This window comes from Atta colombica, unplaced genomic scaffold (genome assembly GCF_001594045.1).
Source record: "Atta colombica isolate Treedump-2 unplaced genomic scaffold, Acol1.0 scaffold105, whole genome shotgun sequence".
In the NCBI taxonomy this organism is placed as follows: Eukaryota; Metazoa; Arthropoda; class Insecta; order Hymenoptera; family Formicidae; genus Atta; species Atta colombica.
Window position 1 is genome coordinate 4,584,600 of NW_017259190.1, and position 12,298 is coordinate 4,596,897.

At 31.9% G+C, this 12,298-nt stretch overlaps 1 protein-coding gene across 1 annotated transcript in view; it reads left to right on the plus strand.

Annotated features, from left to right (window-relative positions):
• Window positions 1-12,298, plus strand: part of LOC108690669 (protein sickie-like) — a 90,745-nt gene that overhangs the window by 29,420 nt on the left and 49,027 nt on the right. The window contains exons 3-5 of the mRNA XM_018198077.1: window positions 5,056-5,209; window positions 5,565-7,131; window positions 7,625-8,007. Of these exons, the coding sequence (XP_018053566.1) occupies window positions 5,056-5,209; window positions 5,565-7,131; window positions 7,625-8,007 (2,104 nt within the window). The remainder of the gene's footprint in view (window positions 1-5,055; window positions 5,210-5,564; window positions 7,132-7,624; window positions 8,008-12,298) is intronic.

Below are 12,298 nucleotides of genomic sequence, written 5' to 3' on the forward strand. Positions count from 1 at the left end.
ACACGCTGCATTCCGAATTAATCTCATCCCGATTCAAGATTCTGGCAACAATCCCCAAATCCAAACGTCGTTTTTCGTTTCACGGCTGCGTTACGTTCAATCTCTAATCGTCATAATCTAATCTCTGTCTAATCTTCTAATCGAGATAAAGGAATCCCCATGCGATGCATCGACTGCTAATCGGCCTGGAACTTGGAAGCCCGAGTAAAAGGCGGAATACGATGTGCGGATGACACGTGCTAGTTGTCGAGCTGATTTGACAGCTAGTCGATATCAGAACTTTCCTCGAAAAAGTTCAGGCTTAGTCATCGAGGAAGCTTCTAAGGGTTCTTCTAATCTTCGATAATAGCCTTTTCAGGGCCAAGATGTAACTTAAACTCAAATTGCATATCTAATCACTCCTATTTTTCGATTTCTTTACTTCAATTTATCTTTAAAGATAATTTTGACTCTTTATTTTATTTTATTTAATATAAAAAGGAAAAAGAGAAGAACAAGAAAGATTACAATGATGAAAGAATTAAGTGATGATAATGATCGGTAATTATTAGATATCTATTGATGTATATTTTTACATAGAGATATATATATTGGGTTGTTCGGAAAATTCGTGCCGATGTTGAAGGAAAATTGAAACGCAGAAAATTTTAATTTAATAAATGTATACTAAAATTTTAGTCGGCACGAACTTTCCGGACAACCCAATATATATATATATTTTATTATAATAAAATTATTATATATTATTATTATAGTAAAAAGAAATCCATTATTTTTACATGAAATTGAATGGAAAAATAACGGATTTCTTTTTACTACACCTAATATATACGCTGATGCAAGCATGAGCTCTTACCGCGCGATTACATATTGAGAAAGAGAAAAAACTTTTTAAATAGCTACATATTATATGCAATTTTTTAAAAATATTATTATTTTTACTCCTCCATTTTTTGTTTCTATATTATTTTCAAATGTAATAGAAGATTTTGAAAACTAAAAGGTTTTGAATTGATCGAGTAACATATCTTTCATTTTAATTGCTCTAAACGGTTTTACATCCATTTGCCTTATCACATTGATTATTCTGTTACGAAGCGCATGCATTTGCATTATCTTTATCTCTTGCGTTTGCAAAAAGAAGAATCCTGGCCACGATAAATGAAAAGGGGATCGAAGTAGCACTCGATATCAAAAAAAAAAAATATATAAATGTTCGACAATCTGAAAGAGTCGCTCAAGGGTAGATCGCGTTTATCACGCTTATGCGCTATAAACGTTCTCTTAGCTTCACATCTACGAGAACAGTTTGTACGTATACTCACAAATAAATTCTCGACACGCAATATCACGTTCCGTTTCACTTCCGCGCGTCTCAAGTTATGGTCCAGATAAGGCCCGAGACACATTTCGTAAATTATATTGAGGGCGAAAAGAGATTTCTAGAAGGGACGAACTACAATCGATTCTAAAATTTTTACAAAGTTGAGAGCAAAATCGAAGCGGCGAATTTACACAATTATATTCTAGTTGAAAATTGAAATATGAAAGAGAATAAATATATAGTATAATTTTACAAATTAAATATAATAATAAGATATAATAATATTAGTACGATACACACGCTCACAAATATATTACATATATAATATAGTATATATATATATATATAATGATAAGTTTAGGGCTTATCGCTGCTGTAGGTAATCATCTTGGTCTGTCAATCGCGCTCCTAATGCACGCATATGTGTGTAAGTGCACCCGTGCACCGTGAAACGAATGCCCCTATGTTCCACGTTGGTGCCACGTTGTAGCGATTCTCTTATATTCCGAAGCACTCTTGAAACAAAGGGGCTAGAAGGTCCCGAGAAGGCTATAGTGGAAGTATATGAGCTCGTATAAAATGTAAGTACGAGTTTACGCGCGCGAGTGACTGCGAAAGGACGCCAACTGCAACATACTTATATTACTTATTGTTAGTTTTGAACAGCGTAATTTCAAGCACTGATATTATATTCTGAATTGTATTGTTCTTGGAAGTTAAAAATTATTTTTAAAGCGTTCTACTTGAATGATAGTTATAGTTAATTAACAGTAATTTGCTTTATAGAATGTTATAAAAAAAAAAGTTTTAGAATTCTGTTATTATATCATTACTCGGAATTTTATAAAAATAGATAAAATTGTAAAATTGTAATTCTCAAAATTTTCTTTAACTTTTAAAGAATTATTTATGTATTTATAAGAGATTAGACTTATAAAGTGTTTACAAAAATATCTAAATTTTATCACAATTTTTATGATTTTATTGAATGTCGTACGTATCGTAAAATTATTAGAGATAATTTTTAGAGATAATTTTTAGAGATAATTTTAGAGTGCTTTATGTTCTTACGGTATTGTCACAATTAGTAGCAAACAATTGATAATGGCTGATGCTCAATAGCCTATCGATTATGGAAATCGATCGTCCCTTTACGTTTTTATGTAGGCTGATATTGTCTTATCTCGGACGGAAGGAACAATGAGAGAATAACAGAGGGGACGCGTGAGCGCTAAACGTTAGTCTCAGTGAAGTGAGTGAATGAGTGCAGTCACGATCATTGATCCTCTCGTAAGAAATTCTCTACAGACAAAATTCCTATTTTTATTCAGGATGTTCAAGAGATCAAGATTTATCTGTTTGAAATCTTGAATATATCGCAAGGAGGCCTTTGGCGGTAGGATATTTTTTTAATAAGAAATTTATGAAAATTTCCTCATATTAAACGTTCTATCAATTAAAATTTTCAAAAAAAAATCCTTTATTTATATGTATAACATTTCAATCAAAATCCTTTTGTAAAGAATTCTTTATATAAATATAATCTCTTTCTTTTATAATTATTTCTATTTTTATTATTTATTTTTAAGTATTTCTGTTTATTATCTTTTCATAAAGAAATTCATAGCATTATTTTTCAATTCCAAATCTTCTTGAATATATTTTTCTATTAGACAAAATATTAGTATTGTATAATTAAAAAGAACATTCGTCTCTGATTCTACCTCGGAAATTTTCAGTGCACGGCTATCACTAATATCGTGACAGATCGATCGCTTCACGATGATGAATCATTCTTGTGACAGACGAGTGAATGCCTAGTCACGTTTTAACTCCCCTAAACTATATCTCTTTTCCTCCTCCTTTGTGTACTAGATAAAAAAAAAGAATCGAATTCATTACGACACCCCATGACTGGCGATTTTCGATAGAGCTGCTTTGAACACAGATTTGATTTTTATTCGCTGACGTGGATTAAATAGATGTCTTTGTTTAATTCTGTATATAAATGACTGAATCCGGCTTTATTCCGAAACAATTTTTTTTTAAATATGAAAATGAATCTTCAAATTAATTTTTATCGAGACTTAATAATTTATAGTTAAATATATATATAATAATTTAAATTTGGCATATATATAATAGACTAAAGAAGAATTTTTCTTCTGCTACAATTAGAACTAATTCGCAATGTGCATTAAATTAATTAAACGAGATATAGTCGCATCAAAACGCGATAAAAGGTTGTGTTGGTCATATCAAAAAATTTCTGCTTCGCCAAGCACTTTTATCCGTGTCAACCACATTTGTGTCACGTACGCAAGGACAATTGAGATGGTTGACGAATTAGGTACTTGTAACTACTGCAAATCACTGTCGAGAGGGTCAATCAAGAAAAGCGAATGCTGTTGTCAACGCATACAATCTCGAAACGAAAAATCATCAAGGAATTGAAAAATTCAATCTTTTTTTATTATTTCTATTTTTGTAAATGTATTTGTAACAAAAATAATTTTTATATAGAAAATAAATCAAACAAAAGCAAATTAAAAAAATTTTCGTATAATTAGAATAATTAAAGTTATTTCCATTATATAATAATTTTACAAAATTACACAATTTATCGTTGTTAAGATATTATTTTAAAATTCATTTTAAATGTTTCTTCGAAGATTAAATTATTCAGATTTAAAATCGCTAATCTTTATTAAATTCACTAGCTCATATATAGTCTCCATAATTAATAACTGGTATTTACGTTTCGAGATATCGCTCGCTCAACAAATTGCGTACCGACGCGGATTATTTGACAGAAACAACGTCTACGATTACCCGAGAGAAGCGAATCGGGTGGTAGTATGAGGTAGTGGATTAATCTTCTCGCTCTCGGTAAACACGAATGGTTTATTTTGTCTACGGTGAGCTGTACCGTACATTGCACCATTCGAACGCATATGCAGCGAGTGGGCTGCAACAGCCGCGCGACTGTGCGCATTTAATGACGCGGCCAATTATTATCGTCTTATTGGTATACCTACTCAAATAACAATATGTTTTGTAATTATAAAAAAAAAATAGCCATAATTCAACTCTTTTGCTTCATTACACTTAATAGGAGAAATGAACATAAGAACAGATTGTTTTACATTAGAATATAATTAACTTCTATCATTAAGTCATTTAGATGAATTTTTTAATAAAAGTACTAATATGTTTAATAATAATAATAATTACATTAAATTTTATTATTTATAAAATTAAGGAAACTATTTCGGATATTCTTTTCACTGAACTTGCATTGTATTTTGCAAATATATTACACGAAAAGAATGATTTTGTTGAAATATCTAAAAATTTATAGCTAGATACAAATTTGAAACTAATTTTGTTGAACCATCAGAATTATTACCATAGAATATTCAAATTGGTTGCTAAAATGTTAAAACTTTTTGCATTACTATCATTATGCTTAAGTTAATTCTAGATAATTATTTTGATGGTAACAGAATTATTTTTAGATCTCTGTATCTAGTTAAATATCAAGTGACGCGACTCCGGGCAAATCTGGACGACGCAGGGACGAATACTATATAACAAATATATTATGGTCATATGAATACTATAAAATATATATATGGAATATAATTTTTTCTTTTTTTAATAAAAAATACATGTAAATAGCAAAATATTATTCTGATTAATTAATAATAATTCCCTATTCTTTGTTTTAGGTGGTCTAAAACACGGGAATGGTGGCGTGGGTAGCGCGAGCAGTTCTAGAAGCACTAGTCCGAGTCAACAACAACCATCTCAGGGTGGTCTTTCATTCATTCCGCAACCTAGAAGTCAGAATCCGAATCGACAACCCACAGCCACTACGCCAAGGTAAAATTAAAAAGATAAATACATTGTGATCATACATTGTGCGGTTATTAATTGTCATTAAATTTTATTATTTGGAGAAATTAAAAATTAATTATTAGAGAATAAAAATTAATGTAATAAAGAAAATTAAGATTTTTTTTTTTTTTTCAAATACATTTGTACCTACTAATTGCAGAAAATGTAATTTATTGCTGGAAATATTATATATAATTTTAAATATTATTTAACTATTATTTAATATTATGTTTAGTTAGAAAAACATTTGTGATCTATATTTAGATAAATAATTTTTAAATAATTAAAAAACTTTTTAGATATTTTTTCTGTTTCTAATTTGAATTTTTGTAATTTGCAGTCCTCGAGCATCCACAGTAGGCCGACCCAATGGAGGTTTGAGGACCCAACAACAAGCCTTACCGTATTCTGGAAATACTGTCCCAGCACCTCAGCCAAATAAGAATTCAGTACTGGATAAATTTAAACTTTTCAATAATAAAGATAAAAATCAAGAACGAGGAAAGACTTCATCGGGAGTTTCAAAACGTACTTCCAGTTCTTCCGGATTTTCTTCAGCTCGATCTGAACATTCAGACAGTTCAACTTCCTTGTGCGATCAAAGTAAGACCCAAGTTCAGGAATCGCCAAAAAGTCGTGCGTTGAAATCAAAACTGCAATCAGCTAAACCAGCAAAGCAGGCCAGTCCAAAAACAGGCAGAAAGGAGCAAAGCAAGGCTCAGAGTAAGATTGCGCGCACGAGCAAAGGTCCGCCAAGCTCCTCGGAGAAACTAACAACACTCTATAATAATCCAGTTGTAGAGCAAGATGTTAAAATTGCTAGTAAAGCTATCAGCACCAAATTATCAAGTGATAGGAAAACATCGACTCTTCAGGAACTGGTAAAGCAACCGGTAGTGCAACCTCCTAAACCAAATCCTTCCGTCCTAACGCCACCTAGACAAATTAATCTTCAAGATACCAAAAACGTGAACTTGAGGAACGAACTTACGACAACGAAACTTTCACCCCGACCCAAAATGGAGCTTCCAGGCAAGATATCGGATCCAAAAATTTATTTACAAAGTGTGAAACCACCGCCGAATGGTCTGAACAAAGATTTTATGATGCAGAAAGCTATTCTGGCAAATACCAACGGTATTATTAAACCATCCGAAACAGGGGAGACTCTTGTTCATGAGAACGATACTTTTAATCGTACTCTAAGCATGAATCAGGCAAACCTATCAGACGGTAAGGATCTTACGGCAAAACAAAAAGAACCAGAAATGTTAGAAGTTAATCCCGAACAGCAATCGGAGATGGAAAGTTTTGATTCATCGAAGACTCGAGTATCAAGTCAAGAGAAGGTTATTTGTGAGGAAGAAATAGAATCTATCGAAATTTCCAATAACGATAAACAAGATTCTATGACAATTAATTGTGTTAACTCAGTAGCTGATGAAAAGTTAACTAATACTGAAGACAGACTAACGAGTATATCCACACAAAGCAATCTGAACTTTGGATCTAGTAAACCGTTAACAAGTTCGAATAGTCCTCTTCATGGTCCGAACCCAGCCGGACTTAGTCCGGGTTCCAGCATCCCGAAACCTACTGCTCTTGTGAAAGGTACATCGAAACCATCGAAAGACAATGGCACGCTCAGCGGAATGCCAACGCCGACAAAACCGAAGAGCGGCGATACTCTTCATCGCAAACTCGATCCTAATACAGTAGCGATGGTGTCACCGATGCCGAGTATTTCGGATCTTATGTCCGACAGTTCACATAGCAATTCTAACAGCACCGGGCAGAGTAATTCGAGCGATAGTAGTGTGATTTATAGGCCAAGCAGTGAGAGCGGTAGCGAAATTAAGACGATCCCTAACCGGAAGATCGACACTACATTTGAACAAATGGAAAAGGTCAGTTTCGGAATTTTTCTTGATGGCTATCAAATAAAACCGCAAGATATATTATAATTATAATAATATCTATGCAAATATTTATAAAATTGTTCGTGTAATATGTGTTTAATCATAAATACGTCAAAGAAAAGATTTAAAAAATCCTTTGAAAGAAACTTGATAGATTCTTGATTTATAATTATTATTTTCTTAAATTTTAGATTATTTTTTTAAATCCTAGATTTTTAAAATTATTTCCTTAGTCTAGATAATTCTAAAATTTTTTAAATGTTTTTTTTTCTTTTTCGCTGTTTTGTTAATTATCTTCTCCAACATAAAAATGATTAATTATAAGTAAACTAAGTCAAATTTAAGATATAAATTTAAGATATGTCATAGACTATTTAAAATCAAAGTAAAATTAAATTTAAAGTTTGATAGATATGAAAATTAAAATAAAAAATATAAAATTATTTAAGTACGTCTTTCATTTTTGGTTTTCGTTTTGAAGGTGCTTTCGGAAAATTCGACGTGCGGTGGTGCTCTAGCAGATGATGAAGCCGAGATGACTGTAAAACCTATGCAACCTCTTCTGCGCGGGTACACGCCTGGGGCCCGAGGCTTACAAACTCTACCGAGCCGTACTACGGCACGACAATACACCGTTCTGCATTCATCGTCGCATCATCATGTTGGTGGTCACCACGATTACGCCGACGTTGACGTCGCTTCTGGTTATCTGAGCGACGGTGAAGTGCTGCGCGGAGGTGGCATGAGTGTTGGTAGTAGAACCCTTTCGGATCTATGCGACGGATACATGTCTGAGGGCGGCGCATCCCTATACGCTCGCAGGATTAATCCTTCTTATGGAAGGATTGATCACGAACATGACAGGTAAGATCTTCTAATTTTATTTTTATTTTTAGACATGATTGGAAAACATCAATAATTAATTAAAATTTTATTCTTGATAAATCGTTTCATGAATTTATAATATTTTAATATGTAGGGGAGACCGGGCCTAAGTGGGCATCCTTGTCAATTGCATTTTCAATAACAAAGTAAACGATTTTAGTCAAATAATTATTAGTTTTATAGAGTAATTATAAAACTATAAGATGGCAATAAAAATTTTAGTATTTGCAGTTTCATTTTATCCATATAATGGATACACAAAAAATGATGTGATTCGAAAAATGAAATCTCAAAAATTACTTTGACTTTCAAAAACACGTTTGACTGCCTAAACATAATAACGCAGTGCCTAAACTAACCAAACTTCGTTGGTAAAGAAAACACGAAATCATCTACAATATAAATTGGGAACTTATAATATATATTTTTGCCACTCAAAATTTGCCACTCAAATGCCAGCTTAGTCCCGATCTCTCCATGTATAATGATACAGAAATTATGCGTTTCGCGAGTTATCTTTGTGTCTAAATCCATTTTAACGGATAGAAACGGATAGAAATGAAAGAGATAATCCATGGAAGTCTCAAGAATATTATGTATAGAATGATATTATAATCAAAGCATTATTTTTTTATTCGGATAGTATCAATTTATTATCATAACAATTATTATTATCATTATATGTGTATATGTATGTATATGCATGATAATAACAATAATTGATGTAATAATAAATTTGTATTAATATTATGTAGTAATAATAAGAGAATAGAACATAATCTGCTGTAATATAACATGTTTAAAAATAATGTTGCTTTTAAATTTCTATTATTGTATCAAACTACTGTCGAGTTTTCACAAAATCGATAATAAATCAAATCGTTGCGAGAAAAAAAATTTAAGAAGCTTTGTCAGGGTTGAACTTTGCGTATCATGTAATTCATGACACGTGCGAGGCGTGCGTCGCGAAAGTTTACCGGATTGCTGATCGTATGGATTATTTTTTATCGAATGAAATATGGATGAAGAAAGTGCGAAAATATACGACGTTTGCCCGCGCAAGAGAGTGACGATAAATTAACGCCGCGTAGTCGACGCCGAGCGCGTGTCGAGTATTGATCAAGAAAGCTCGAGTCTAAGCCTCTCGCGAGCTTTTCGTGAAAAGCCCGTCACCCTCGCGAAGTCTTACATCTGTCAGTTTTTGATGCATCGTACATAAATTTTCGTTAAAATTATTATTGAAATAAATAAAAAACATTTACGATTATTTTCTCGCGCCATATAAATAGAATTTTTTCATAATAGAATTAATATAAAAAACGTTTATATTATATATAATACTAAATATTTTTATAAAATTAATTGTTGTTACATTATGTGAAAAATTATTTAATCTTTCTTAGTTAATTTTATTTTATTTATAATACTCATTCGATTAAAGATTATAACTTTCTGCGTTCTAAGAACATTTATAGTATAGAGGCACTTTCTATTTTAGACAACGTTTAAACGTTGTCCGGTACACAAAGTGGATTCGTTGATGTCGTGACTCGTTCATTACGCTCCGCCACGCCCGTGCCGCTCTCTCCGTGTTTGCAACGAAATACTCAAATTTGACCGAGAGAGAGAGAGAGAGAGAGAGAGAGAGAGAGAGAGAGAGAGAGCTTTATTATTAGCAAAGCTCTGGAACTGTGTACATTCAAATTAAGATTTCAAGTAGTAAGCCGAATTCATTAGAGAAATGCGGAGACGAAGCGTAGGTATATTCTTCTACAGCGCAAAATATATTTTCTTTGTAATCATATGTAATCATATGTATTTTTTTTTATTTTTTTGACATGCAAATTTCTTACACTTTATTGCAGCATTAATATTTCAATCGAATCTAATACTGAATTTATATCATTATGAAATTCATTACTAAATATCCTTAAGATAATTATATTCTTTGAATCAATCAAAATTTATATTTGATTTGATAATGAAAAATTGTATTTTTAGTAATCCATTCGCGCTGTCCGCACGGCCGTCAAATAACTCAAGCTTGTAAGAAAGATATGACTGTCACGAAATCTAACTAATTAGACAAAATTCACGAGGTTAATTCCGGTGACGCTTTCAATTACTCAGCGCTTCATGGGCGCTACTTTTACCACAATCGAATTAAAGCATGGTCAATCATTCGATTAATCCGAGAAAACGATTTTCTCTATATAAATATCCACCGCTTTATCAAAATCCTATCACTGAAAGTTTGTGAAGTGAAGAACTTATTGAAATCATTCATAAAATGAAATTTTAAAATCATTAATGATAAAAAGATATAATGAAGAATACAAAATATTTTCAGAAAAATCAAATATTCTTTTATACAGTGCCTTTGAAACGTTTGTTTAAAAAATTTTTTATTCTTTTTGAATACCTTAATACTTGAAATATTAATTGAAGTATTAATACTTGAAAAACATAAAAAACTGATTTCATTCCGAAGGATAGGTATATTTATTTCTTTAACATATTATATATGTACTTACAAAAAAAATAAATATTATATCTTATTTTGATTAACATATTCAAAGCTCATTATAATCACGTGCGAAGAGGAACACTCAAATGTATTTCGTTATTTGATTCTTAAATGCATATTTTATAATTAAGAAAGAATTTTATTCAGGTAGTATCATGCCTTACAAGATGTTTGCCATCATACGTTGCAGAAACGCGCCTGAAGGTATGGCGGATCCCTTCGCCTAACTTGCTTCGGCATAATCGAGCCCGCGGCGCATATCATCCGCTTGAAACTCGACGCGCTTTTCAGAAATTCAATATACTCAGTCCTGAAATCCTTCCACGACCCTCATCACCATCATCGAGGAAAGCCCCGTACAATCTGCAACAAAGACGTTTGGCATATTCCGACGATTATCGTACGATCTTGCGAAAGCTTTCTCTTGCTATCGAGAAAACCTGTCTAAATATATTTAAAGATAAAAGGATCGAATATAGCTGTATCTTATACATATATATTCAAACAATAATTTTAAAAAAGAATATTTCGTTTGTGATAAATCGTATAGTATGTTATACATATAATATACATATAGTATGTTATACATATAACAAAATATATTGAGAATTACTAACAATGATTTCTGCTATATTGTTTATTAATCTTTATTTTAATCGATAATATACTTGTACTATATTATTCGATATTTAAAATATCAATTCACGATAGCGCCTTCGTCTTTTTATTTTTAAAATTATTTTACATAATTCTTTGAAATTAGCTACTGTATAAATAATACAATAATTATAATAATCTCTATTACACAAATGAGTGTCTTTTTCATAATGAATTTATAATGATCATTAAGTTTAATATTTTTTTGTTGTAATCATATCTATTTTTTTATCAAAATTTGATTTATTTTTGCCCTTTTTATACAGATATAATAAAAATAATTATTCTTCTTCAATTTTAGCTTACTTATAACGTATTTTCCTTTTATTTTGACACACAGTGGTGTATTATATTTGCTTTGATATCACAATTACCATTGATAACTTTCGGTTATGTCCTTTGAAACGGGAACATACGCTCGCATTTAGCATATATTCTCGGATGCGCAGCACGGGCGGAGAGAGACATGGCAAACCAGGCTGTTACATATAGCGTATGCAAAAAGATAAGCGCTTTTGTCCGTTCTGACAACAGCCTCTCAACATTGTCCTGCGACTCCTTTCCGCACTGTAGAAGCTGATTGTGATGTGACGCATGCCTTTTCCTCATGCATTCTGGCGATGAGATGATGATGCCGCATATTGATTGTTGAAATAGTCATATGAGTTTTTAATTTTGTATTCTTTAATAAAATCAGTTGCACATTTATGTGTTGGAAAGTGAATAAATCTAGGGAAATATGATTTATTATGGTTCACAGTATGTGTGTGTGTGTGTGTGTGTGTGTGTGTGTGTGTGTGTGTGTGTGTGTGTGTGTGCGCGTGCGTGTGTGCGTGCGTGCGTGCGTGTGTGCGTGCGTGTGTGCGTGTATGTGTGTGTGTGCGTGTGTGCGTGCATGCGTGTGTCCAATTTTTTAAACGTCCTATTTATTTGCCTATGCAAATATTTTGAAAAATATGAAAGATATGAAAAGTCATTTCAGATAAAAGTTATATATGGTTTGTGAAAAAGGATGAATAATAGTAAAATTAATTTTTAAATAATCTCAATCAGTTTTCAAATAATTAGGTTTACGTATTAAATCAT